We start from the raw sequence: 27,409 nt of genomic DNA, 5'->3' as shown, positions 1-27,409 counted from the left end.
TGTCGAAGGATAACTTTTAGGGAACAATATGGGTATATGTTTTCAAGTAGTATGTTTTAATAAACATAACGTTGTCTTTCTTAAACACGACAATAACTTCCGCCCCCAACATACCTATGCCCGTTGGGTTTATACCCCATGAACACCAACCGTCAACTTTTGGCGGGGCAGCTATGAGGACAACAGATAGACTTGATTTTGGTCTATTATATGTGTAATAAAGGGTTGCGTTCAAAGTGGGGAGGTCTTTGCAAACGGCGTATCTTTGCTATGTTTTGGTTGGAACAGGCCGCAGATGAATCTGACAGGGTAAGTTTTAGTAAGAGACATAACATAAAAGAACACATGAATATGTTTCATCCATGTGTTTTTTATGCTATGTCTTTTACTGAAACTTACCCTGCTTATTCATCTGTAGCCTGTTCCAACCAAAACATAACACGATGCACAATCTGCAAAGAACTCCCCATTCTGAACGTAACTCTCTATTACACATGTAATAGATCAAAATCCACTCTATATGTTGTCTTCGTTGATGCCCCTCCAAATTCGGATGGTTGGGTTTCATGGGGTATAAACCCAACCGACATGGGTTTGTTAGGCGAAAGTTATTGCCGCGTTTAGGAAGAACAATGTTATGTTTATTGAAGCATACTACTTTATACCCATTTTGTTCCCTAAAAGTTGTCCTTTGATGTGTGGATCCTAAAAGCCGAACAAAAATGGACCATTAACTTAGACATAAACCACTTTGCCATGTCCCAAGACTCGTGTTTGGGGGCGGGCCGTCAATATTCTATTAAAATCTCATCACAAGGGCTAACTAACCCTAGTGCGCGCCTTCTCTTCTATAATCTCATCACCACCTTCATGAACGCTAGTAGCTTCTAGAATTCGCGTTCTACATAAGAAATGTGACTTAGGGCTTATGTTACGTAGGTCCTAACTCACGGAAATACAACCCCAAAAAGGGATATAAGTACTTGCCTTGGGATCATTCTCACGGCATGACCAAAACAAACTATACCCTAGTTATTGATATTGTATTCACTGCAAGTACAAGAACAAAAAGAGATTTTTATACCTTTCATATAACAAAATCACTGTGTGCTAAACATAAAAGTTTTCACAAATCCAAAGCAGCTTTGGCTTTATCTAGCTTAGTGTTCTCTCATATGGAATTAATATTAGTAGTGTAGTTATTTTAGAAATATACCACCACTTATACAATTACATACAAATGGGAGAAGTGAATCATGAAGATGACACTTCATATCATAAACAACCATGTTTCAATTTTCTGATATCAAAATTGCCCAATGTAATTTTGCATAATATTCTGCTTGCAATTACAAAGCTTTGCAGGTCGGTTAACTATCATTTGGAGAATACAACCTGTAAATCATGTACATCCAACACATATAATCATGGTTTGCTAACAAGATATGTTATAATTATTTTGTTCAAAGTGGATATTATAGGGATCACATGACAAAAAAAAAAACCTACAGTGCTATTATTCACTCATGTGACAACTCAAATACACGAATAACGTCAAAGACACTTCATGTGCAACTATTATCCTACATGACATCACAACAAAAAGTCATGTTGGTCTCATAGAAGATAGAATATGAGCGTAAAGCTTGACAGTGCTTCGACAACACCAATCAGACTCAATGTTTCCAACATCACCATTGGTTCAGAAAAAATGACATCTTAACAATGCTAGAAGGCTTCAACATTCCGCAACAATGCTAACATCATCGACATTATTGGTTGTCGAAGTTTTCTATACAAATTCAATAAAAGAAATTCTCTTACTTGGATCGATTCCTCCTCGAAATGGTTTAACAAATTCAATAATATTGTGTCAGGATTGTATTTGGATTCTTTCACCTTCTGCTATGTATATAAGTGTCAGGAGTTCTGCTATTGCCAGGCTTGGCAGTTGTTTTGTATGGATTTTCTTTACTTGTAAAGATATTTCTTCCATTTCTCACTCTCAAATTCTCTACAATTACTCTTTCACTTCACCCTCTCAATCACCAAAATTTGAAGCTTCTTCTTCTCCTTTCTCATTGAGATATCTTCAAATGACAGTCAATTCCAAATTGTGTAGATTCAAAGCATTGACAGCCAAACAAAATGAGAAAGAGGTAATTCTTTTTTTCTTTGTACATTGTTTGTTTCTTGCATGAGCTTCTCCTCAAGTTTCTACTCATGGGCTTCATCTTCACATAATATCTATTTTCATTAATGCTAGCAATGTTCATGTTTTTCATCTCTGATTTACATCAATGTTTTCGTAAATATACTTATTATTAGAGTTCTATGGTGGTTTTGTTATCAAGTTGAAGAACACTTTTTTTCATATCAACCATCCGAAAGAGCATATGGATCTTTATTTAGCACCTAAACATGGAAAGTAATCTGATTGAAATGGTGTATACCAATGGAGCTGCTGTATTATATGTAAGTTATTGACATAAAATAAGGTCAGTTTAAAGACTGGGTATGATCAATTCATCATCATTTTTTCTATTTGATTTTATGCTCATAGCATGTTTGTGAAATTAATGTGAAACTGATGTTGAATTGACACAATTTTTTTTCTTCCAAATTTGTCATTTCTCTAGATTATCATATAAGGGTTGTTGTCATTTGTATTGCTTTTGTTTAGTTAGTATTTTTAAGCTTCTCAAACTTTACAAGTGCAGCAATTCCTAAAAACATTAAAGTTGAAGAATTTTTATTATGGCGTGGTTTTGTCAACTTCTGAATTTATAGTTGCATTTGAAAATTTGAGATGAGTTATGCAATTTGAAAAGGCAGGTTTATGATGTTATGCCATGGAGCCTTTTATTCTTTGTTTGAATAATTGTTTTGAAGTTAAGAAGTTGTCTCAATGTTTCATTGTTTATTGAAGTTGGAGGAACTTTGACTTTTTAGCGAATGGCAATTTTGTTTGACACAACCAAATATCTAAATGAAACAAAGGACATGTGAAAGCTTCTTTTTACAATTGTTGATCTCAATAGAGAAGAGGCTTAAGTTCAACTATCTTCCTTTTTTCTTCATTTTAGTATTAGAAGTTCTCACCATTTTTTTCAGGTTTAAAATGACATGTCTATGATCTCATACTATAAACAAAAATAAAATTCCAATTATGAATTTCAAAAGTCTTTTAAGCTTATCCTTGAGATAGTACCACACATACTTTTTAGCATTAAGATTTATTGATCCCTTTGTTCTGAATCAGGCAATAAAACTCAGGAACATTACAAACAAGCGTCATGAAGAAGTTTTGGAAATAGTCTTCAAAAACATTTGTGAGATATGTAGAATGCAGCATGAACTGGGTGCTAGTGTGAGATAAATGTATAGGTCTGTTGCAAATATATGCATATTTTATTGTTTTTTATTCATCTCAACCAACCATTAGGTGTTAAAATTCTGGATAAATTTATTAGTGTATTCTATATAGATTGAGTTATTTTTTATTGGTTCCTTGCTTTTTTGTTTTTTTAATTTTTTGTTGTTGTCGAATTCAATTGCACTGTTTCCTTTGTTTGAGATGGAAAACTCATTTGACTGACACAAAGAAGAAAGAAAGTTGACGAAAGGAAGAGGATGCTAGAAAAGAGTACAATCCGATGAAGGAACAAGAAATGAGCAAGTGCCCATGGAGTTTTCTAGTCAGTTTTAATTTAAGGGAATTTGTTCTTCTTTTCCTTTTATCCCCTTTCTTTCCGTACCATACCTTATGTTTGTACTTATTTATATAATTTAAGGTAACCTATACCTATGAACACACACACACACACACACACACACACATCAGTTAGTTCGATTGTTTGCAAAAGCTGTAGACCCCCAAGTATTTCCCAATCTATTTCCCGTGTTTGTTTAATTTGTTCTTGCATGTGGTTTCATTTGCAAAAGCTTGAAAATTTTGTCAGATTTTCTGATTTGCGCCGCAATTTGTTGAATTCCAGTCGTTTTTATCGCTTTCTCCGCCTGACATAGATGTGTGATATTCTTTTCCAGTTTTTGTGGGATCGCAATATGTAAGTGTTTGAATCTTTTTTACTTTGTGAGTAAGAATGTCAGAAATCTTAATTGTAGAGTTTTTTTTCGTTGATGAATCAAAATTTATATTAATTTGTAATATAATTGCAGAGTAAGAATGTTAGAAATATTATCTATTCAGTGGACAATTGTGAGTTTTGACAGGTAACTCTAAGCATATATCATTTTAAATATACAATTGAAAAAAGTTATTTTTCATAAGCATAATGCTTGGTCTTGAGATGCGTGATGTTTTGCTTCACATTAAATAAGTTCTTAATTTGCACATCCTTTTTTAGAATATTCTTACCAATTGAATTTTGTCCTAATCAGAAAGTGTTATTCAAGAGTTCTTGAATTCACTACAAGAAAATTTGCATTTTGCGACTTTTAAAATGACTTATTACGACTGTTAGAAGGGTCGCAAATGTACATTTGCGACTGTTCCTCAATAGTCACGGATGCTGGGGTTGCAACTGACTTTTTCGACAGTTCAAGGAAGGGTCGTACCAACTGCCGCAAAAGCTATTGCGACGGTTTAAACTGTCGCAAAAGACATTTTTTGGATAAAAAAAGAGGAATTGCGACAGTTTGCAAGGGTCGCAATGCATAAAATTTATTAAAAAAACTCATTGCAACAGTTTAGAACTGTCGCAATATGTTGAGTTTCTTTAAAAAAAATCAAGTTTTTCATGAATTTTTAATATAACTTTTTACTAATAAAAAATATATAAAACTAAAATGATTATGACAACACTAAATTAATTCATAATAAAAAAAAATATGAACAAATTCATAAACTAAAATATGAATTTTGAATTCATATAAAATACAAACAAGTGATACAATAAGGTTTCTTGAGTTTCTAACATGAAAATTTAATCAATTATGTAGATGATCTTTGGCAAGGAAGTTGTTTTGATCAACTAGAGATGAATAGACTCCAAAGAATGTTACATTCTGTTTGGTGATTCCAAGTCTTCCACCTAAAAATAAGTCAAAGATTATATAAGACACACCAATTAACAAAAATAAGCAATAATGTCACGCAAGTCATGATTCTAACTTATCGCGCAATTAAACTATAATTACTTTCTGATATATTTCTCAAAAATAACCACTATGGAATAACCATTAGCTATTTATTACAGAGAAGCTCACAAGACCACTTAATTGCATTCGATGTGAAACAAATAAATCGTTACCCTCTCCTTCTTAACTCCTTACAAAAGTGCTCCTGAAGACAAGAGTGCTCCTGATGACGTCATCAGAAGCAAGTTCATCAGAAGCAAGATCACCATAAGCAACCTCATCAGAAATTGGAATTCACCAGAAGCTGAAATTCATTAGATGGAAGAATCAAAGCTTCAAAAGTTGTTTAACGTATTCGAAAGCAATGCAGAAGACTGGGAATGCAAAGCAACTGTCATTTTGAATGGATTTGAAGGCATTAGATGCTTATCTTCAAAAAGCGTTGACAAAAGTACAATTATACGAAGTGTACAACCACTACCTCCACTACTCTGCTTTGTCCCTGCTATAAGACAAGAAAAACAGCTCTGGCTGCAACAATGTTCCTTCACAATGGGAATGCATTTCAAATTGATCCTTCGTAGGACAACTACCATATCAGGCAAAAGATCATTGGTGATTGATCAAAGCTTCAAACGACTCTTTTTGATATGCTGGAAATTTCACAATGTCTCTTTCACACCTCTATATAAAGGAGTGAAGACTCATAGATTGGTAATGCATAACATCAGACTCAATAACAATTTACAAGTGTCAAAACTCTGCTAAAATTGTTCTGCATTCAAAGTTCACTTAGAATTTCTGTTTTCAAGTTCATATCTTAGAAATTCTAGAATCTTAAAGAGTCTGTATCTGATTTGTAATTGTGAGCACCTCTGATTGTATATCAAGTGTTCAACCTCAAACATTTTTCCTTGTAATTGTGTTTGATTAGAAGTCTCTTGCAGTTTTGCTTAAGCAATAGAAGTCTCTTGATTGTGTTCAGAAGCATAGGAAGTCTCTTGCTTGTTGTAGCAGTGAGCAGTTATAAACATTATATTGAACTCTCCTTGGAAGTGCAAGGGGGACAGGACTACTTCCAGTTTGTGGAAGGAACCTGTATAATTGCTTTGTGTCTTTCTTCTTTCTCTCTTTCTGTTTTTATCCGCTGGATATTAGTCCTGAACTTCATTTCAGAAGCAGTTCTCACTTTGCTTCTGATCAGTGTTTTCAGCTTAGGAGAAAACGAAGAAAAAGCTAACCCAATTCAACCCCCCTTCTTGTGTTTTTTCTCACCTTCAATTGGTATCTAGAGTCTTGGTCTGTTGTCTTAACACTTGACAGTGTCACAGAAAAAGATCTGAGAAAAACATGTCTGGTGATACTTCTAGTTCTGGATCTGATCATAATCATACTGCTGTTGCATATGATTATGGTGACAACAAAAAGTCCAACTCTGGAAAAGTTCCTAAATTCAATGGAGATCCTGAGGAATTTTCTTGGTGGAAAACCAACTTCTACAACTATGTCATGTGTTTAGATGAAGAACTATGGGACATACTTGAAGATGGTGTTGGTGACTTGGTTCTTGATGAAGAAGGAGCTGTTGTTGATAGAAAGAAACATACTCCTCTCAGAAGAAGATTTACAAGAAGCATCTTATTATCAGAGGAGCACTTGTCACTGCTATTCCTAAAGCAAAGTACATGAAGATGAGTGACAAGTCAACTGCTAAAGCAATGTTTGCTTCTCTTTGTGCTAACTATGAAGGCAGCAAGAAAGTTAGAGAAGCAAAAGCTCTTATGCTTGTACATCAGTATGAGTTGTTCAAGATGAAGGATGATGAAACTATTGAGGAGATGTACTCAAGGTTTCAAACCTTAGTCTCTGGACTACAAATATTGAAGAAGAGTTATGTTGCTTTTGATCATGTTAGCAAGATACTAAGAAGCTTGCCTGCTAGATGGAGACCAAAGGTTACTGCTATTGAGGAAGCTAAAGAATTAAACACTTTAAGTGTTGAAGATCTTGTCAGCTCTCTCAAAGTTCATGAGATTAGTCTTAATGAACATGAACCTTCCAAGAAGAGTAAATCTATTGCTCTACCATCTAAAGGGAAGTCATCAAAAGCTCTGAAGGTTGTTGAATCTGAAGAAGAGTCATCTGATGGAGACTCTAGTGAAGATCCTGCTGAGAAGATGACTATGCTTTTCAACAAGCTTGAGTATCTGGCAAGAAAGAACAAGAAGTTCTTGAGTAAGAGAAGTGGTAGCATGAGCTCCAAGAAAGAAGATCAGAAGGGATGCTTCAACTGTAAGAAGCCTGGACACTTCATTGTTGATTACCCTGATCTTCAGAAGGAGAAATCAAAGGATAAGTCAAAGAAATCAAGCTTCAACACAAGGAAATTCATAAAGCAGATTAAGAAGAGTTTAATGGCAACCTGGGAAGATTTTGATAACGAATCAGGGTCTGAAAAGGAAGAAGCTGATAAAGATTCTAAAGTAGCTGTAGGGTTAGTGGCTACTGAGACTTCAGAAGCAGATCTGATTCAGATTCTAAAAATGAAAATGAGGTATATTCTAAGATTCCCAAAGAAGAACTTATTGAGTCTCTTAAAGAACTCGTTACACACTTTGAGCTTAGAACCAATGAGTTGAAACACTTAAAAGAAAAATATGTTGTGTTGATGAAACAACAAGAATCAACTCTATTGGATCTGAAAGCTTCTGAAGAAGGACTTAGAGGCTTTGACTTCATTTGTAAAACTTATGAAGAGAAGCTCAAGTATCTTTGTCATAAGCTACAAGAAAAGTGTAATGGAAAGTCTTTACGCAAACATGAGATAGCTCTTGAAGATTTCATTATATCTGGTATTGACAGAAGCAAAGTTGCTTCAATGATTTACAACATTTACAGAAACAATGCTAAAGGGATTAGATTTACAGGAGGGAAACCTAATGAAATCAGTCTCAAAGCATGTTGTGAATGCATCAAGGAAGGATTGAAATCCTTTTTTATACCTGAAAGTGCTAAGTTGGAAATTGCTATTCAACCAGAACCTGAAGCTTCTAGCTCTAAGGCTAAGATTACTTCAAAGCCAAAGAACTCTAAGCCAAAGTCAATGATAAACTCTGATTCTAAGACTTCAAAGATCAAGATTCTAAAGAGATCAGAACCTGTTCCTCAGAGTCTGTTGAAACATGAATCTGAGGTCCTGAAGTCTAAGTTTCAGAAGAAGACAGTTACTGCTTCTGAAGTACCAAAACCAAAGGTTGTTAAACCTAAGGTAATGGTTAACCAGAAGCTACCAAACTTACAGCACAAGGTACAAGAAGTGAAGAGTAAAACTTCTAGTACTAACCTGCAAGGACCCATAAAACAATGGGTACCTATATCTGAAATTGTCAATACTGCAGATATGTCTAAGAGGAAAGGATAAGCAAAAATCATAGTACCAAGACAGCGGTTGCTCAAGGCATATGACAGGAGAGAAGTCAATGTTCCTCACCCTCACTATGAAAGAAGGAGGAAATGTGAAGTTTGGAGGCAACCAGTCTGGCAAGATCATTGGTACGGGAACTATCGGTAACACCTCTATCTCAATCAATAATGTGTGGTTGGTAGAAGGTCTTGAACATAACCTATTGAGCATTAGTCAATTTTGTGACAATGGTTATGATGTGATGTTTGAAAAGACCAACTGCACTGTAATCAACAAAGAAAACAAATACATAGTATTCAAAGGAAAGAGGATGGAGAATGTCTACAAAATTAACTTCTCTGAACTGGTTGACCAAAAGGTAATCTGCCTTCTGTCAGTGAATGATAAGAAATGGATGTGGCACAGAAGGTTGGGACATGCTAACTGGAGATTAATCTCTAAGCTTAGTAAGTTACAACTTGTCAAAGGCCTTCCAGACATTGACTATCATTCAGATGCCCTTTGTGGTGCATGCCAGAAGGGAAAAATTGTGAAATCATCTTTTAAAACAAAAGACATTGTTTCAACCTCCAGACCCTTAGAATTACTTCATATTGATTTATTTGGACCAGTTTGCACTGAATCCTTATATGGAAGTAAATATGGAATGGTTATTGTTGATGATTACAGCAGATGGACTTGGGTAAAATTCCTGAAAAGTAAAGATAATGCTTATGATGTATTCAGTAACTTCTGCACATAAATACAGTCTGAAAAAGAAATGAAAATTTTGAAAGTTAGAAGTGATCATGGTGGAGAATTTGAAAATGAGCCATTTGAAAACTTTTGTGAAAAACTTGGAATTTTCCATGAATTCTCTTCTTCTAGAACTCCACAACAAAATGGGGTTGTAGAAACAAAGAATATAAATTTGCAAGAAATGGCTAGAACCATGATTCATAAAAATAATTTGGCTAAACATTTCTGGGCAGAAGCAGTGAATACAACATGTTATGTCCAAAATAGAATCTATATCAAACCTATCTTGGAGAAAACAACATATGAACTCTTTAAGGAAAGAAGACCCAATATCTCTTACTTTCATCAATTTGGATGTACATGTTACATTCTAAACAACAAGCTCTACCTAAAGAAATTTGATGCCAAGACCCAAAGAGGAATTTTTTTAGGTTACTCTCAAAGGTCAAAGGCATACAGAGTGTATAATTCAGAAACATTATGTGTTGAAGAATCAATGCACGTTAAGTTTGATGACAAAGAGCCTGGAACTAAAACTCCAAAGAATATGAAAGTTTTGCAGAGATACAGGTTCCTGAAGATACTCCAGAACTTGATCAGACAGCTGAATCTGAAGACAGTCCAAAAGCTGAACCCACCTCAGAAGCACTAGATGAAGTTGCTTATGATGAAGCTCACGATGGCTCTCAGCAAGCTGATCAATCCAAGAATACATTCAAGTACAAGTCTTCACATCCTGAGGATCAAATCATTGGAAATAAAGAAATTCCTAGAAGAACAAGATCATATTTTAGACAAGAAGAGTCTATGATAGGATTGTTATCAGTGATTGAACCTGCTACAGTTGATGAAGCACTTTCAGATGATGGATGGATACTAGTTATCCAGGAAGAGCTTAATCAATTTCAAAGGAATGATGTGTGGGATCTGGTACCCAAACCTCAGCATAAGAACATTATTGGAACAAAATGGGTATTCAGAAACAAGTTGAATGAACAAGGTCAAGTAACCAGAAACAAAGCAAGACTTGTTGCACAAGGTTACAGTCAACAAGAAGGCGTTGATTATACTGAAACCTTTGCTCCAATTGCAAGATTGGAAGCAATCAGGTTACTTCTTTCCTATGCAGTTAATCATGGCATAATATTATATCAAATGGATGTCAAGAGTGCATTTCTGAATGGAGTCATTGAAGAAGAAGTGTTTGTCAAGCAACCTCCTGGTTTTGAGGATCTTAAGCATCCTGACCATGTTTACAAACTTAAGAAATCACTATATGGCTTGAAACAAGCTCCCGGAGCTTGGTATGATAGACTAAGTAATTTATTGATCAAAAATGGTTTTAAAAAAGGCCAAGTTGACACAACACTCTTCAGAAGAACACTTGAGAAAGACATTCTTGTTGTGCAGATATATGTTGATGATATAATATTTGGTTCTACTAATTCATCTCTTTGTAAGGAATTTTCTAAGTTAATGCAGGATGAATTTGAAATGAGTATGATGAGAGAGTTGAAGTTCTTCCTTGGAATTCAAACTAATCAATGCAAGGATGGAGTGTATGTTCATCAAACAAAGTATACTAAGGAGCTTCTGAAGAAGTTCAAGCTAGAAGATTGTAAAGTGATGAACACTCCAATGCATCCAACCTGCACCTTAAGCAAAGAAGATACTGGAACAAAAGTTGACCAGAAGCTGTACAGAGGTATGATTGGTTCTCTGTTATACCTCACTACATCTAGGCCAGATATTTTATTCAGTGTATGCTTGTGTGCAAGATTCTAATCAAATCCTAGAGAATCTCATTTAACTGTTGTTAAGAGAATCTTCAGGTATCTGAAAGGAAGAACTAATCTTGGACTCCTCTACAGGAAATCCTTAGATTATAAGTTGGTTGGATTTTGTGATGCTGATTATGCTGGTGATAGGATTGAAAGAAAGTCAACCAGTGACAGTCGTCAATTTCTGGGTGATAATCTGATATCCTGGGCTAGCAAAAGACAAGCAACTATTGCTATGTCTACAGCAGAAGCAGAATACATTTCAGCTGTAAGTTGTTGTACATAACTACTTTGGATGAAACATCAGTTGGAAGACTATCAGATTAATGCTAACTGTATTCCCATTTATTGTGATAATACTACTGATATTTGTTTGTCTAAAAATCCAATTTTTCATTCAAGAGCTAAGCATATTGAAATCAAACATCATTTTATCAGAGACTATGTTCAAAAATGAATTTTAGATATACAATTCATTGATACTGAGAATCAATGGGCTGATATATTTACTAAGCCTTTAACTGTTGAAAGATTTGATTTTATAAAGAAAAATTTGAACATGCACTTTGTGTCTAATTAAAGTTTGCTTGCTCCTGAATAGGTATTTAGGTTCTGAAGTCTGTTCAGAAGCTATGGTCCATCAGAAGCTCTTTATTGAGGTTCTGAGGAAAATGTGCTTCTGATGATGACGTCGGCATCTGAAGTCCAGAAGCTGGGTTTTGTGCTCCTGAATAGCAGAGTTAGTAGAAACGCTGGAAGTTACTTTTTAGTGACACCTTGCCCACTAACTTGGCAGATACTCTGAGAACTTCTGACGTGGTTTATGTGTACGGTTGTATAACGTAAGAGGGGAATGATAATTATAGCTTTGAAAATACATTCACGCGCCCCCTTTGTCATTAATGTTGTGTTTGTTTGTCCCATTTACTGAATTGCAAACTTTTTTACTAAAAACACTTAGACAATTCACCCACTACTCACTTCACAACAAACACTTTCTTCTTTCAACCGTTCTTTGCGAAGTAAGCGCAATCTCTCTGCAACTCAAAACCTAGAACCCTAAAACTTCTTCAATCATCAATGGCATCATCTAGTTTGCAACAAGATATTCCAGAATCAACTTATAACATACAAGAAGGTGCTCCAGAATCGTCCTCACAAGAAGCCCCTTCCTACGAGATTAAGGGAAAGACCATGTCCTTAGAAGAGTGGGAGTTAAAGGTTCAAACAAAGAATCTTGTGGATTTCAAACTCTCTAGCGTTTCATGGGTGTGACATCAGAAGCTACTACGAAGCTCAAGGGCTTATGCCATACTTCAACATGCTGAATGCACCAACATATGAAACACTGGTAAAGCACTTCTGGGTAAGAGCATCAGTTTATGACAAAGCTGCTTCTGAAGCTGAAGAAAGTCAGAAGATTCTGCTCAATCCCTCTCTCGCTGGGAAGAAGAGAGAAGAAATGGGCTTGGCACCATTCACTTGTGTGGAAATTAGATAAAGTGTTATGGGGATTCCTGTATTTATTGTTGAATGGGAAATAGCATCTGTACTCAGAATAGATGCTTTTGGTAAATACTCAGGAGTAGAAATTCCAAATGCCAAGAACAACCCCTGGAATGAAACTGTCAACATGACCATGTTCAACTCCAGTACTCCAGGAAATTATGCTGATTTAAGCATTGAGAAGAAAATGCTTCTGAAGATTCAGAATGAAAATCTGTTACCAAAAGGTGGTTGCAGTGATCAACCTTCACTGGGTCAGAAAGTTTTCCTTCATCACTTCATTCAGAAAGAAAAGGTAAATGTTCCCAAATACATTTTCAAGTACATGATCAAGGAACTGAGGGAGAGTCAACAAAAGAAAAGGTGATGGGCTCCTTATGGAAGGCTGATATCAGAAATCCTTCATCAAGGAGGGATTCTGGATGTACTTTGCGGTGTTCAAATCTATTCAGATGCACATATGGCCACTCTAACAGGAAAGTTCGTCAATGGGAGCACACTCAAGCACATGAGGCTGATTAGTGCAGTTACTAAACATGCTACTGACTTGAGTGAATCAATGGCTAAGTCTAACTTGATGGAGAACTTCCCTCTTATCTGCAAGAAGGACCCAATTGAAGTTCAGATGAACTTCATCAATGACCACTATGAAACCTATGGGAAGGTCATCAGGTTGGATGATGTTCCTGAGGAAATGTATGGAGGAGCACTTCCTGTGGCCAGAAGTAGAAAGTCAAAGAGGAAGATGACCTCCAAAGAAGAATACTTGGAAGCTGAGAAACTTTCCAAGAAGGCCAAGAAGGAGAAAGCTTCTGAGAAGCTTAAGATTGGTGGCTCTGGCATGCAATCAATTGAAGAAGAAGTTCAGGACCTGGACACTGATGTGGTTCTGAACAAGAAGACCAGAAGTGGTAAAACAGCTACTTCCACTCAAGCTGCTCCTGAACAGCTTTCAGTGCCTAAGAGAAAGAGAAAGCCAGTGCTCAGGAAGATCAAAGAGTCACCCTATGTGACTAAAGAAGTAGAAGGTATTGAAGGTTCTACAGATTTGGTTACAAGCGAGGTCAAGAGGAAGAAAGATGAGGATGCTGCTGCACTCCAGAAGGCTCTGGAAATTGTAAAGGAAATAGAGGTCCCTGCATCAAGCATTACAAGGAAAGATGTTGGAGTGGTTGCACAACAAATGGTTGAAGCCACTGAAGATCTGCAAAAAATGGCATCTTCAAAAGTGGGGAACTTGCTTTTGGTTGTGAATGCTGAAGATGGAGTCCAGGCGGACATTGTTGCTGGATCAGAAACCGCTGCTCCAGAAGACACTTCAGGTAACCCTGAGTCTTCTCACACTCATATTGTTGTAGATGTAGAATCAGACTCAACCCAATCATCATCCTCCCAATCCTCACCTGCATCATCATTCTTTGACTTAGATGACATACCCATTAGTCTAGCTTTCCCTCTCACTAAAAAGAGCTTGTCATCATCAACCAAGACCTACAAAAAGCCTTCTCAGAAAATTCCTTTTGAGCCTATGGTTCCTTGTATCAATGAAAGGATAAGCGAAATGTCTGAGATGAGGAACAAAGTCTGTGAAAGACTGCCTCTGAACCACCCTTTTCAACCACAAATCATTCAACCCCTTAACATGGTTGTACCTGATGAGGTAAATGTTGAACCATCATCATCTCAACCACCCTCAACCAACCAAACACAAGACACCACTGTCATAGACAATCTAGTTAGTCACTATTCTGCTGAACTACCAGAGGTTAGGCCAAACTTAGAAAGAGCCTCTGAAGTAGCCTCTATGGAAGATGCTTCAGAAAGCCCCCAACAACAACTACCTAACCCACAGATGACCTCAACTACTAGCCCGGAACATGTCTCTACTTCTGAGCATGTTTCCTCACCTGAACCTGTTGTTCCTGAACACATTGTTCCTGAACAACTTGTTCCTGATCAACCCCAACCATCCACCATTCCATTACCTGAAATTGTACATAGAGGCTAAACCAATCTGCATAAACAACTTTGTTTCTATAGCCACATCTATGGATACTGAATCTGAGGATGATCAAGTTAATCCTCAATCATACACCATGGTTATAGAAACTACCCATGATCAACCTTCATCCAGTAACACTCAATCAACTAACTCCACAAATAGCCAACCTTCATCATCCAACTTAGCCATTGTACCCACAGCTCCACCTAAACCTACAAAGATACCCTCATAACCAACCATCTTTCTTGATTCTACTCTACTTCAGCATGTGTGTGAGAATGTAGGTCAGGAGTTGGTCAAGCTTATCCAAGCTAGAAATGATCTAGTGCATAAAGAAAACTATGAAAAGCGATGGAGCAGACTCCAGGAAAGAGTTGACTACATTATGTCTGCGCTCCAAACAACATGCACAAATGCTCAAGATCTAGCTTAGAAGAAGCTTCAAGACTGGCTGAAAGGAATCAATGACAGTATGTAGGAAGTCAAGATTCTCAGGACATGGGTGCAGAATCCTCCAAGTATCAAAGGAAGAGAAGTTACAGACTTCATCCCTTCAGGAGTGAATCCAAGAGACCTAGACTTGACTTTCCTCAACAAGATCAATATCAAAACAACCTCTCCTGATCTAGCTCTGATTCAAAGGAATACAATTTTGGAAAAGGAAGTTAAGAAGCTTCAGAAGGAAGTGATAGAACAGAAGCTGCTAATGCTTGAATACAAGTATTCTACTGAAGCAAAGCTAGAAGAAGCTAAAGAAGCCTTGACAGAAGCCAAATTCAGAGAAGAGAATCTGATAAAGAGCAATGAGGCCTTCAAGGTTGAGCTGAAGAATCAGCAGGAAGCTATGCAGAAGAAGCAAGATGAAACTCAACTGATGATCAGACAGATCATGGAAATGATGAATAAACAAGCCAACCCTTAGTTGCACACATTTAGCTTGTTTAGTTTTAGTTTCTTTCTTTTTGCTTTGATATTATTTTTGCTTCGGTCAAACACTTTTTGCTTCTGAACATATTGCGCTCCTGATCAATTCTATATGCTTCTGATCTCCTTTATCATGCTCTGATCTTTCTTATGGTTATGCTCTGATTTATATATTGTGTTGTGCTTTGGTATATATATTTATAATTTATGCTATGTATTTTAAAAAAATTTCTCACTATCCTTTTACTTCTTTCTTTTTGTCTTTAGTTTTTCTTTAAAAACTTTTTGTTGATGACAAAAGGGGGAGTAGTATGTATAGTATTTATAGGCTCTGAGCCCCATTAATTTAATGTTAATCAAGTTAAATTAATAGGACCAACTTCTTTTCTCTTAGTCTATATAATGTGAGAATATTCTGAGAGTTATTACGTTTTTAATGATGAATTTAATTAACTTGGATAGAACTCAGGGGGAGCTTACAAAACTCACCATAAGAACTATTAGACTCAGGGGTAGCTTGCAAACCTCAAACCCTTAGTCAACTTGTTAATTAGATTAACAACAATTGCACATTTTAAATACTATTGTTTTGTCATCATCAAAAAGGGGTAGATTGGTGGAACAAAATGTGTTTAACAATGAACCTTGAGAGTTTTGATGATAACAAGGTATTAAAAACTGTCAATTGGACTAGCTAATATTTGTTCAAGTGTACAGGACCATAGACAAAATTTGACATCATTTATAGGTTCTGAAGAACAAAAGAGAGCTTAGAAATCAAGAAAATGGAAGCTTAAAGCATCAGAAGAGAAAGCGCTCCTGAAGACAAAAGTGCTCCTGAAGACAAGAGTGCTCCTGATGACGTCATCAGAGGCAAGTTCATCAGAAGCAAGATCATCAGAAGCAACCTCATCATAAGCTAGAATTCACCAGAAGCTGAAATTCATCAGATGGAAGAATTAAAGATTCAAAAGTTGTTTAATGGATTCAAAAGCAATGCAGAAGACTGGGAATACAAAGCAACGGTCATTTTGAATGGATTTGAAGGTATTGGATGCTTATCTTCAAAAAGCGTTGACAAAAGTACAATTATACGAAGTGTACAACCACTACCTTCACTACTCTGCTTTGTCCCTGCTACAAGACAAGAAAAACAGCTCTGCCTGCACCAATGTTCCTTCACAATGGGAATGCATTTCAAATTGATCCTTCATAGGACAACTACCATATCAGGCAAAAGATCATTGGTGATTGATGAAAGCTTCAAACGACTCTTTTTGATGTGCTGGAAATTTCACAACGTCTCTTTCACACCTCTATATAAAGGAGTGAAGACTCAGAGATTGGTAATGCATAACATCAGACTCAATAACAATTTACAAGTGCCAAAACTCTGCTGAAATTGTTCTGCATTCAAAGTTCACTTTGAATTTCTGTTTTCAAGTTCATATCTTAGAAATTCTAGAGTCTTAAAGAGTCTGTATCTTATTTGTAATTGTGAGCACCTCTGATTGTATATCAAATGTTCAACCTCAAATATTTTTCCCTGTAATTGTGTTTGATTAGAAGTCTCTTGCAGTTGTGCTTGAGCAATAAAAGTCTCTTGATTGTGTTCAGGAGAATAGGAAGTCTCTTGCTTGTATGCTTGAGCAATTTGAAGTCTCTTGCTAGTTGTAGCAGTGAGCAGTTGTAATCAGATATTACATTATAGTGAACTCTCCTTGGAAGTGCAAGGGGGACAGGACTACTTTCGGTTTGTGGAAGGAACCTCTATAATTGCTTTGTGTCTTTCTTCTTTCTCTCTCTCTCTGTTTTTATCTGCTGCATATTAGTCCTGAACTTCACTTCAGAAGCAGTTCTCACTTTGCTTCTGATCAGTCTTTTCAGCTTAGGATAAAACGAAGAAAAAGCTAACACAATTCAACCCCCCCTTGTGTTTTTCTCACCTTCATAATTCTCTTTGGAGTCTTGTATAATATGTTTAGTTGAACTAATGTATGCTTTTGATAGTAATTTTAGTTGTCTATGACAAAATCTCATTAATACTTTAAGATTACACCAACACCTTAGTTGTTTGAATGATTTTAAATATTTATTTGGTCCTCAATGTGCACTTTTTAAATTTAAAATGGTCCAAAAGTCGTAGGAACTAAATTATTGTCATGCTGATACGACTAAATATCATATTTCATGAGCCAAATTGTGGGTTTACTCTTAATTTAATTATATAGAGTTCATAAAAATAAATAATATTCTTATTCTCTATAATAGTATAAATACCAACATGTAAATACAGCACTTACTACTACTAGTAGATCACTAAAACCAGCATGTAAATCTAAAATGAGACGAAGTCCAAGGAAAAGAATACATGTGATAAAAACAGATCTTGCCGAACATGATGTGCAATTTCTGCCAAAAGACTATAAGCCAAGGGCCTCAAGATCTCAAAGCATGCTCACCCAGCCCCAAGCAGATCCCTGAAAGTTTGAAAATCTATGAATTAGAATATGCTCAATACATTTGTATGTTGTTAGGCTTAAACAAAGGAAGCTTAATCTAACAGTTAATCATTTGACATTAATATTGTAACTAAGTAAATAGTTTTGATGAAGTTGATCTCAAAAACTCTCAAAATCTAGAAGAAAAGGTTCAAGTGACATACCTAGAGCCTTATTGTTAGAGACTTGGCTACTTGCCTACAAGTTTTTGAGGTTCATCATTTGGAATAGGTACATTCTTAACCTATAACATGACATACCACAATGGTTAACCTTTTTCCAAAACACACTATTCTTTTTCCAAAACACACTATTCAATAATTGGTGCATTTGTATAGAAAGTTAGAAACAACCAAATTCATGAATAATAAGCTAGAGATCATGAATAAAAATTTATTCGTTCATCATTTGTAAAAAGAAGTATTTTGATTTAGTTTGACATACTGCTACCAAGTCCATTACTAGACTTTGTATTGACATCCACCTTAAGATGTCTTCAACGTCATCCAACTACCAATGACTTTACTGAATATCAATTCAGTAAACAAATTGTATTTTTATTTAACAAGTCAAAATCCAAATATCAAGACAAAAAAGTTAATTATAAAATATGGTCATAAACAAGGACAGAGGGAATTCCACACAAATATATCTCTTTGTTTAATAAGTATCTCGGTTTACCTTCATTAAAGCCATCTTGGGTCTTCTGTGTGTTCAAGAACTTTCATTATGTCTTGTTCATTGCTGCAACTTAGAAGAACAAGCCAAGGCATTCACTCCTCAGCTCTAGTGTTTCCACAACCTTGTACTCCTCATCTTTAATCATAAAAGGGGTGAGCTTTTTTGCAAATTAGTCTGGCAATATTTCAACCCATCACAGTTTAAAGTAAACTAAAGCATTAGATAGCAGTCAAACACACACACACACGAACCTAGTTAAAATCTCAAAAGAGCTTACATAGTTACACACAAACACATTCACATCACATTTACACACTTGTGCAAAACATTTATAAATCTTCATAAAAATAATATTCATCTCCATAAGAGCTTACATAATCACATTATGCTAACTTCACTTATCAAATATCCAACAACTTTTTCCTTCAAAAAACAATATCGAACAACTTCCTTTTATAATATTGACTTTTAATAATCACTTCAGGTTTCATGAAGCATCAAGATATTGCAAGTCATCGCAATTAACATAACAAGCAAAATAATCAATTATAATGAAATCCCCAATATCTAATAGCAGCTTTGCAACCCTTCACTCTAAAATAGACCCCTTTTTTACTGAACAATCATAAGTCAAATTGTTGGCTTGTTAATAAAAAAATTCAAAATATTAATTGGAAAAAAAATCTTAGGTTATGAATTAAACATTGATATTCTAATAAATCACTAATTTGGGTTCCAAATCCCAATTAGAAGTGCCATATCATAGGGAAAACAAAGAATTCATAAATAAAAACACAACAGAACTGAAAAAAAAAAAAACTAAACAACTCACTGGTTTTTGATTGATTGAAAGCGTTGGATTTGGGTTCAACTTCTTTCTCCTCCCTCTCTCGGATCTCATGAATGATTTTGAAGATTTGGGTATGAGATTCAACGAAGGTGTCAGCTCCAAAGGAATAACGGCGAGATGTGCTTTCCTATAGACGGAGACAAAGTATTTACCTTGAGAAAGTGAAGTATGAGAGAAGCAAATTTGACGTGAATAAAGGTTATATGAAACAATAGTCGTAGTCAGAACAATACAACAATCACAAAACACTCCATACAAAACCTTCAATAGTCGTAGTCAAAACAACACAACAATCACAAAACAAAAGACACGTCACAAACACGATAGTCATCGCATCATGTAACATACTCCCTCCGTCTCACAATATTAGTCGTTTAAGGTTTGTGCACGATTATTAAGGAAATGATTAATTGTGTTGATTTCAATGGTAAAATTAGAAGCATTTACTAAAATGTCCTCATTAATTGTAGTTAGTGGAGTAGTTAAGTTGGATGAAATTCAATAAAAAAGGGTATAATAGTGGGAAAAAAATAATAAATGCTGCATTGGTATTATAAAGTGACAATTATTTTGAGAAAAAGAAAAAATGTTAAATAGACAATAATTCTGAGACGGAGGGAGTACAACATATCATAAACCAACAGGTTCCAAAACAATTTAACTAACATCTCTCAATCTTCCTCCCATTACACCAATATATCACATACTATTTCCAAGCAATCGATAACATATACAAATTAGAGAAAAACACAATCAAGAATCAAATACAATATCAAACAGTCCGAGAGCACAACCTTATCTTATAAAACAACAAAATGAAACTTGAACATTGTCTTAAAAAAATCACAACAAGAAATTAAACTTCAATAGTATCTTAAAAAACAACAAGATGAAACATCAACATGCATGTTGATTAATATACCCAAATTTTAACAACCACCCGTTAAACCATTTCACATTAACACCAAATCAAAACTAAATTTAAATTCATAGTTACACTTTCAGCAATCCCATATCAATTAAAATTAACCTCAGATCAAGCAAATTTGACGTGAATAAAGGTTATAGGCAACAAGGTATTTACCTTGAGAAAGTGAAGTATGAGAGAAGTGCAAAACACGGTGAAACCCAGTGGCGAAACCGAATTGCACTAAACTGAGAAATTAACAAAATCAAGAGATTAACAAAAATAATCACTAAATTAACAACAATAAAAAGACTATGAATTCTTTAAAAAAATAAAAAAAATAACCTGAACAGATTGGGTCGCAGCTGTTTCGCAGTGAGAGAGTCAAATTGAGTGTGGTGAACGATTGAGAGTGAGAAGGATAGAGAGAACAAAGATTCAGAGTTAAGCACCGACTGAGCGAGGTTGAGTTCCGATTCAGAGATTCAGAGCACCACACAGATTGAGCCGATGGAGTGAGATTGAGCACATTGAGCACCGATTCAGAGACCATTGAGCACCGATTGAGTGAGATTGGACCGATTGAGTTCCTAGGTTAGGTTTCGGCAAGATTGGAACAATTGAAAGTGAGAAGATTCAGGGAACACAGATTGAATGCAAGTGAGAAGGCGTTGGAGCGTGTTTTGGGAAATTGGAGATTTGGGAAAATTTGGGTCTTAGGGTTGTAGCCCGTTTTGGGAAAGTGAGATGGAGAAAGCTAGAGATGAAACTGAGTCTTGGAGTAAGATGGAAAATTTGGCCAGTGGTAATGGGTAATTTCAACGTGCCTTTCTAATTTAACAAAAAAAAACTGCGACTGTTGACTAGAACAGTCGCAACAACCGTCGCAAAGATGCACTTTGAGGCAGTTATAAGGTAAGGGTCGCAAACGAAGTGTCGTAAATTGCTGATTTTCTTGTAGTGATTGTGTATTTAAATATGATCTGATTCACACCTTCCAAGATCCACGAGGCTTGCCAATATTCTTATGAATGCTACCTATCTGTTTCAGCAACAGAAGAAATCTGAAATGACTTTGTTAAGTGATTGTTTCAATTTTGATTTTAAACCTTTTCATAGGTTATTAATTATTCAATTTTCTTTCTCTTAAACAAATGTCAGATGCAGGGTTTCACTGCTTTGTACTTGACTGAATGGGATTTGGTTTCAGTGCAAGCCACAACATGTAATGGTTTTCATTAAATATGTGCAATTAATTATTATGAATGATCCTATATCATAATTAATTTTTGTTGCATAAACCTCATACATGTTCTTTCTCAAAATTCCTATAGAAAAGGAGTTCCATGATGCAGAACCTATTTATTTTTTAATTTTTTAGAACATTTTAATAGGTATACACATGTTATGGTTTTTAACTACTGTTGTGTTTGGTGTAGTGGCAAAGTTGAGTGTGCTTTATTCGGGGATTATGTTGACTCTACAGAAATTGATGGGCAAGGCTGTTGAAGGAATGCTCATTGTTTTTTTCCACTTTGCTAAGATAAATATTTTACTCTGATTTTAGAGGCTGCAAAAACTGTGATTTTAGTGGTTTTTCTTGGTGAAGTGTATATGTTGTCTCATTTCAGGTTGATGCTTTGTCTCAAGGAGCTAGAGCACTAACAATGGTATGGTTCTCTCTTTTTCTGCACATTTGTTTATCCATCATTGTTTATTTTTGTTTTAAGGTATTTCTACTTTTACTCATGTAACACTATTATTTCTATGTGAGCATTTTGAATGTTATAACACACATAAACAGAAATAAATATGTTATTTAATGAAATCTGATGTGTCTCATCCTTCTTCATTACAACAACTTCTTCCATTGCACCCATGATATAATGTTTAGGCTTGAAATCCAATGTCACCTTTTTTGGACATACTTACAGAAGACAAAACTCATGGGTGTCAGAAAAAAAAACAAAAAGAAAAAAACTAGAAGTACAATTGAAGGAGATATAAGAATTGGATGATATTCCAAAATGAAGAAGGTATTTGTAATGGTTTCGGGGTAGTTTTTTTTGGGATAATATGGTTTCAAGCTACTTGTCAGTTAAGGAGAGTGACAGGACATGCATTCTTCCTCTCTCTCTCTTTATAGTTATAATGTTTGAAAAAAATTTAGTATCAAAGTTATTGGTGGAAAGACATGAAGAAGTGGGATGCAATTAAAATTATTGAGTCTCAAAAAAAGAGGACAAAAGAGGGGAATATATAATTTTGTATCAAAATCTTCATCTTTTCTCTATTATAATTAATCTGGACATTTGTTTTGCAACCTGGAACAACATTCTTTGTGCATGAAGACATTATAAAAGTGTAAAAGATTAATATCACAAGTAGAATTATGTTTGATTGGAGATTTATGGTAGGCAACACCAGGGCCGTTCCGATTAAATCGGAGGCCATGTTCTAATAAAAAAAATAGGCCCCTAGTAAACAAATGCAATTAAAAAAAAATCACCAGAAAATCTAGACCGTAAATAACATAAAAATAGAGTGAATTATACTCTCCTCCCCTCAATGATGTTGGAATTACTCTTCCCTCCCTCTTATGTTAAAATATACACTTCCCTCCCTTGAAAAATAAAAGTTATACTTCTCTCCTCTTGAATTACAACTTCATCCCTTAATAATTAAATATGAACTACACTTTAATCTATTTTAACATAAATAATTTTTTTTATGATATATACTAATTTTGAACCACCATTTTAGAAAAATGGAAAAATTACACAATTAGTCCCTTAACTTAATTTTAGGTAACACTTTCGTCCTTTATCTTTTTTTTGTAACGGTTTAGTCCTTTATGTTATAAAATAACAACATAGTTATCCTTTTTTAAGAAAAAAATAATCAAAAACTCCAAAAAAAAAATCATCAAACTCATAGACAAACGCAAATCTTCATCGTACAAGCCTAGAAAATCAAATTTCATCGAAAAAATCTCATAAAAAATGATAAAATATTGTCATTTTATAACATAAAGGACTAAATCGTTACAAAAAAAAGATAAAGGACGAAAGTGTTACCTAAAATTACGTTAAGGGACTAATTGGGTTAACATAAATAATTTTTTTTTATGATATATACTAATTTTGAACCACCATTTTAGAAAAATAAATTCATTTCTTTATAGTTTTAATCTATTTTAACATAAATAATTTTTTTTATGATATATACTAATTTTGAACCACCATTTTAGAAAAATAAATTCATTTCTTTATAGTTTAAATGTCAGTGATAAATAAATTAAAATATTTTGCTATTAATTTTATTAATTTAGAGTATAAAATTAACTTTTAAATAACCATATTTTATTGTCTTTAGTAATTTTTCACATATTTAAATTTTATTTTGAGTTGTTTCATATTCTATAATAGGGTTTAAAACTATATGTTAATGAAAAAATATGTATTCAAATTTTGGTTATATTAAAATAGACCCGCAATACTATTTATTTTTGAAGTGTGTTAAATTATTATTTTTTGCTAGATTATTAAAATAAAAAAATTTATTGACAGAGTAAAGTGTAGATTTTAATATAAGAGGGGAGGGGAATGTAATTCATGCTTCTCTAAAGGGAGGAGATTGAAATGTTTTCTAATATGTTTTGAATAAGAGGGGAGGAAAGCGTATATTTTAACATAAGAGGGAAGAGAAGTGTAATTCAAGCATCTTTGAGGGGAGGAGAGTGTAATTTACTCTAAAAAATAGGTATACTTATAACCAATCAGATAAAAAAGGTTAAAATGATGGGAACCAGCACATGTCAGGACCTGTGATGGTACAAATCCACTGCAGCAGAGTGCGAATCTTGACAATTTAATGGCCCCTAAAAATGTGTGGCCCGACACCATAGAGCTGGAAAAATTGTTGTTGACACATTTAAAAAGGCTGAAAAACACCAGTAAAAGACGTAAATGCCTCGGCAGCAATTAACTGTGCCGAGGAAAAGAACCAGCGGCAGTTAAATGACAAGGAAAACTTCGGCAATTAACTACCGCCGATTCCATCGACAGTTAACTGCCGATGCTTCCTTTATACAGAACAGAAGCAACTGAAACGTATCAGTTCCTTCATTCTTTAAAATTCTCTCAAATTCTCTCCAATTCTTACCAAAGCCATTTTCACGAATTTCAAGTCAATCATCCCCACATTATCACAAGTAAGTAGCATTAATTAATCATTGTAATTTTAATGTTAGTTTGTTTAGGTTAAGTTTTTTAAAAAAAATTGAGTAATTTGCATGTGGTTAGGGTTTATGAATGAATTGACATTTCGAAAATTGCATGTGTAGTTTATGAATTGATAAATGAATGTAGTTGTTGTAATTGATGTTTAAATGATGTTTAAGTATAATATGGTTTTGAATGGTGCCAAATGAACATAATTTGAATATGTTTGATACTTTGGACACAAAGTGTTTGATAAAATGCCTCAATGAGAATTATATTGATTATTTAGTTAGTTTAGGTTATGGAAATGATGTTAATTGTAGTTTGATAAAGTGTATATTGATTATTGATTATTTAGTTAGTTTAGTTTATGAGAATTATATTGATTATGTAGTTAGTTTAGGTTATGGAAATGATGGGAATCCACACAAAGTCTTTGATAAAGTGTTTGATTATAGATAATTGTAGTTGATGGAAATGATGTTTAGGTTATGTTTAGGTTGAATGTGGTTGAAAGTGGTTTTGATTTTCACCGATGAATGTATGTTGTGAATGATATTTAGTTTATGTTTAAGTTGAATGATGTTAATTTTTTAAATTTTTGTGTAGATATGTCTGATCTGGAGCAGAGCCAACAGATTGATCCATCTAAGCTTATAAGTTGAATTTAACTTGGCGCATGTAATTTATATTGAAATTATACATGCGTGCCAATTTAAATGTTTAAATTTTTTTATTTAATGTTTACAATGTTTATGTTGTTTAAATTTTTTATTATTATTTCAGATTCGTAAATAGCGCAAAGTAAAAGCCATTAATTAGGGGGTTAAGATTTTGGATCCCTGACGTCCACATGGTAATCAGGAACGGTTTTGGGGTCCGCTTAAGGCGAGCAGGCTACACGATTTGGTTTACACAAGGATGCGTAATTATTCTTGGGAAGTGATGACATAGGCATACATATACCACTGTCTATTTGAGGTCTCTTTTCCTGCAGGCAAAGCTCTTAGGGGAAGTGTGACACTGCTCACTGTAAGAAATTGTCACATTTGAACCTTAACTTTTTTTTTTTTGTTTTTTTCCTGCGTAATAACCTATAAATGTGATTTGTTTGGTTTGTGAGAGATGGTTTTTGGCACATTTTCCTAGCTTTTATAGTGTTGATCCAGATCCCAACTATATCCCAAACTATCTAGTTGCGGCAAAATGGACGTTACAGAATGGTCATGGAGAGGGGGTGACGTATCGCTCATTGCTTGATAAGGTGGGGTTTGATGACGTTACCTGGAGGTCATACGAAGAGCATAAGGAGATCAAGGATTTTGAGGAGATTTTATGGTATTCAGGATGGATTATGTGCGGTGTTGACAAGGTGTATCGTCACTTGCCCGAGAGAGTTAGGCGGTAGTACAGATATGTGCAGAACGTCCCTATACATCCGACGGATGTTGTTGAGTTGCGACCGACTCAGATTGTGCAAGCTTTCATTGACTTCCGTTATCACACAATTAAGGAGCCCGATTGGGGTGAGCCAGCACAAGAGGCGGCATGGAGGATGGAGGATGTCTGTATACTATGGTACACTAGGGTGTCTCACCCTCAGATTTTGCCACTTTTTCTAGGACATCTTATGAGGCCAACAAATGAGGAGCAAATCATTGCACATTAGTGGGAGTTGTACGAGGCAAGAGGCTCACCTGATACCAATGAGATGCTCAGTGGCGTTGTTGCCAACGCTGATGAGCAGTTGGGTCAGGAGGTGATGAGCCCTAAGCAATCGTTTGCGGCCATGCGCCATGCGAGGGAGCAGATCGCACCGATATTGACCAGGAGGCAAGCCCGGAGGCTGAGGAGGCACCAACAGGAGCATGAGCAGGACCATGAGTAGTGTTATGTTGTTTGTTATAGGACTAGTTCGTTTTGGCCTTAGTTAGTTTCATTTTCAGACTTTGATGACTATTGTCCATATTTGGTTGACATTTTGTATTTTAACTGATGTTGGTACATTATTATTTCATCGTGGTAATTTGCGTTTATTTTGAATCAAATGTTGATAATTTATTATTGTTGTTGATGTGAAAATATTGGAATAAGTTGTGTTATGTCTTTAAAACACATAGGTCCAGAAACTGAAGCTTCTGCCAATTCATAGGCTTCAGGACACATCGGCAGTTAGTTGTTGAGGAAAAGGAAACCGGCGGCAGTTAACTGTCGAGGAAATTAAAACTGGCGCCAGTTAACTGCCGAAGGGTATTTTGGTCTTTTACTAGTGTATTTTTGTTTAAACACATGTGTGAACAACAATTTTCACAAAATAGTGAAAGACATGGACCATATGGAAGCTTTTAGAACTGGTTTGACAACTTGGGCTAATTGGGTTAATGTAGAAGTTGATACAAGCAAAACAAAAGTTCTTTTCCAAGGAATTTCTCCTATATCCACTACAAGTGAGTTTGACAAATCATCTCACTTTTAATTAAAATTGTGCCTTTGTTCTACTATACCGGATCTAAGCTTTTTACAAGTGATTTTAATAACCATCTTACTTTTTTATCAAAATCAAGTCCTTTTTACTTTTAGAGATTGAGACTCTCAAATCTTACATATAAATCCTATCTAAAATTGTCTGAAGCGTAGGTTAACAAACACCAAACCTAGATTGAAAATAAACATGTTTGCAAGCGTTGAAAATAAACATGTTTGCAAGCAACAAACCTATGAATTACGACTCTGGAATCTACCAATAAAAAGGAGATAGACTCTCTGAAA

The 27,409-nt window shown here is 34.9% G+C and overlaps 1 protein-coding gene and 1 long non-coding RNA gene across 2 annotated transcripts; one reads left to right on the top strand and one right to left on the bottom strand.

Moving 5' to 3' along the window:
- Positions 1-17,664: 17,664 nt before the first annotated feature.
- Positions 17,665-21,227, bottom strand: LOC146915884 (uncharacterized). The gene is made up of 6 exons (XR_015013604.1): positions 20,763-21,227; positions 20,595-20,665; positions 19,493-19,637; positions 18,661-18,795; positions 18,144-18,223; positions 17,665-17,958 (listed from the first exon to the last, which is right to left on the bottom strand). It is a non-coding gene; the product is annotated as an uncharacterized LOC146915884 (long non-coding RNA).
- A 351-nt stretch (positions 21,228-21,578) lies between these two features.
- LOC146915883 (uncharacterized) lies at positions 21,579-26,528 on the top strand. The gene is made up of 6 exons (XM_085721475.1): positions 21,579-21,642; positions 21,857-21,939; positions 22,049-22,087; positions 25,764-26,036; positions 26,154-26,204; positions 26,310-26,528. The coding sequence occupies exons 1-6, from the start codon at positions 21,579-21,581 to the stop codon at positions 26,526-26,528; spliced, it is 729 nt and encodes a 242-aa protein (XP_085577601.1).
- Positions 26,529-27,409: the final 881 nt, after the last annotated feature.

The sequence above is a fragment of the Medicago sativa genome, chromosome 6 (assembly GCF_051527215.1).
Source record: "Medicago sativa cultivar Bolivia chromosome 6, Bolivia_mono, whole genome shotgun sequence".
In the NCBI taxonomy this organism is placed as follows: Eukaryota; Viridiplantae; Streptophyta; class Magnoliopsida; order Fabales; family Fabaceae; genus Medicago; species Medicago sativa.
Note: the sequence above shows the minus strand (reverse complement) of the source record. Positions and strands in the feature narration are given on the sequence as shown.

Excerpts from the sequence above, each read along its gene's own strand:
- LOC146915883 (XM_085721475.1), top strand. The coding sequence starts at position 21,579 with ATGCAGGGTTTCACTGCTTTGTACTTGACTGAATGGGATTTGGTTTCA. Across the intron at positions 21,643-21,856 it reads TTCAGTGCAAGCCACAACAT|TGGCAAAGTTGAGTGTGCTT; the intron begins GTAATGGTTTTC and ends TGTTTGGTGTAG. Across the intron at positions 22,088-25,763 it reads GAGCTAGAGCACTAACAATG|AGATGGTTTTTGGCACATTT; the intron begins GTATGGTTCTCT and ends TTGGTTTGTGAG.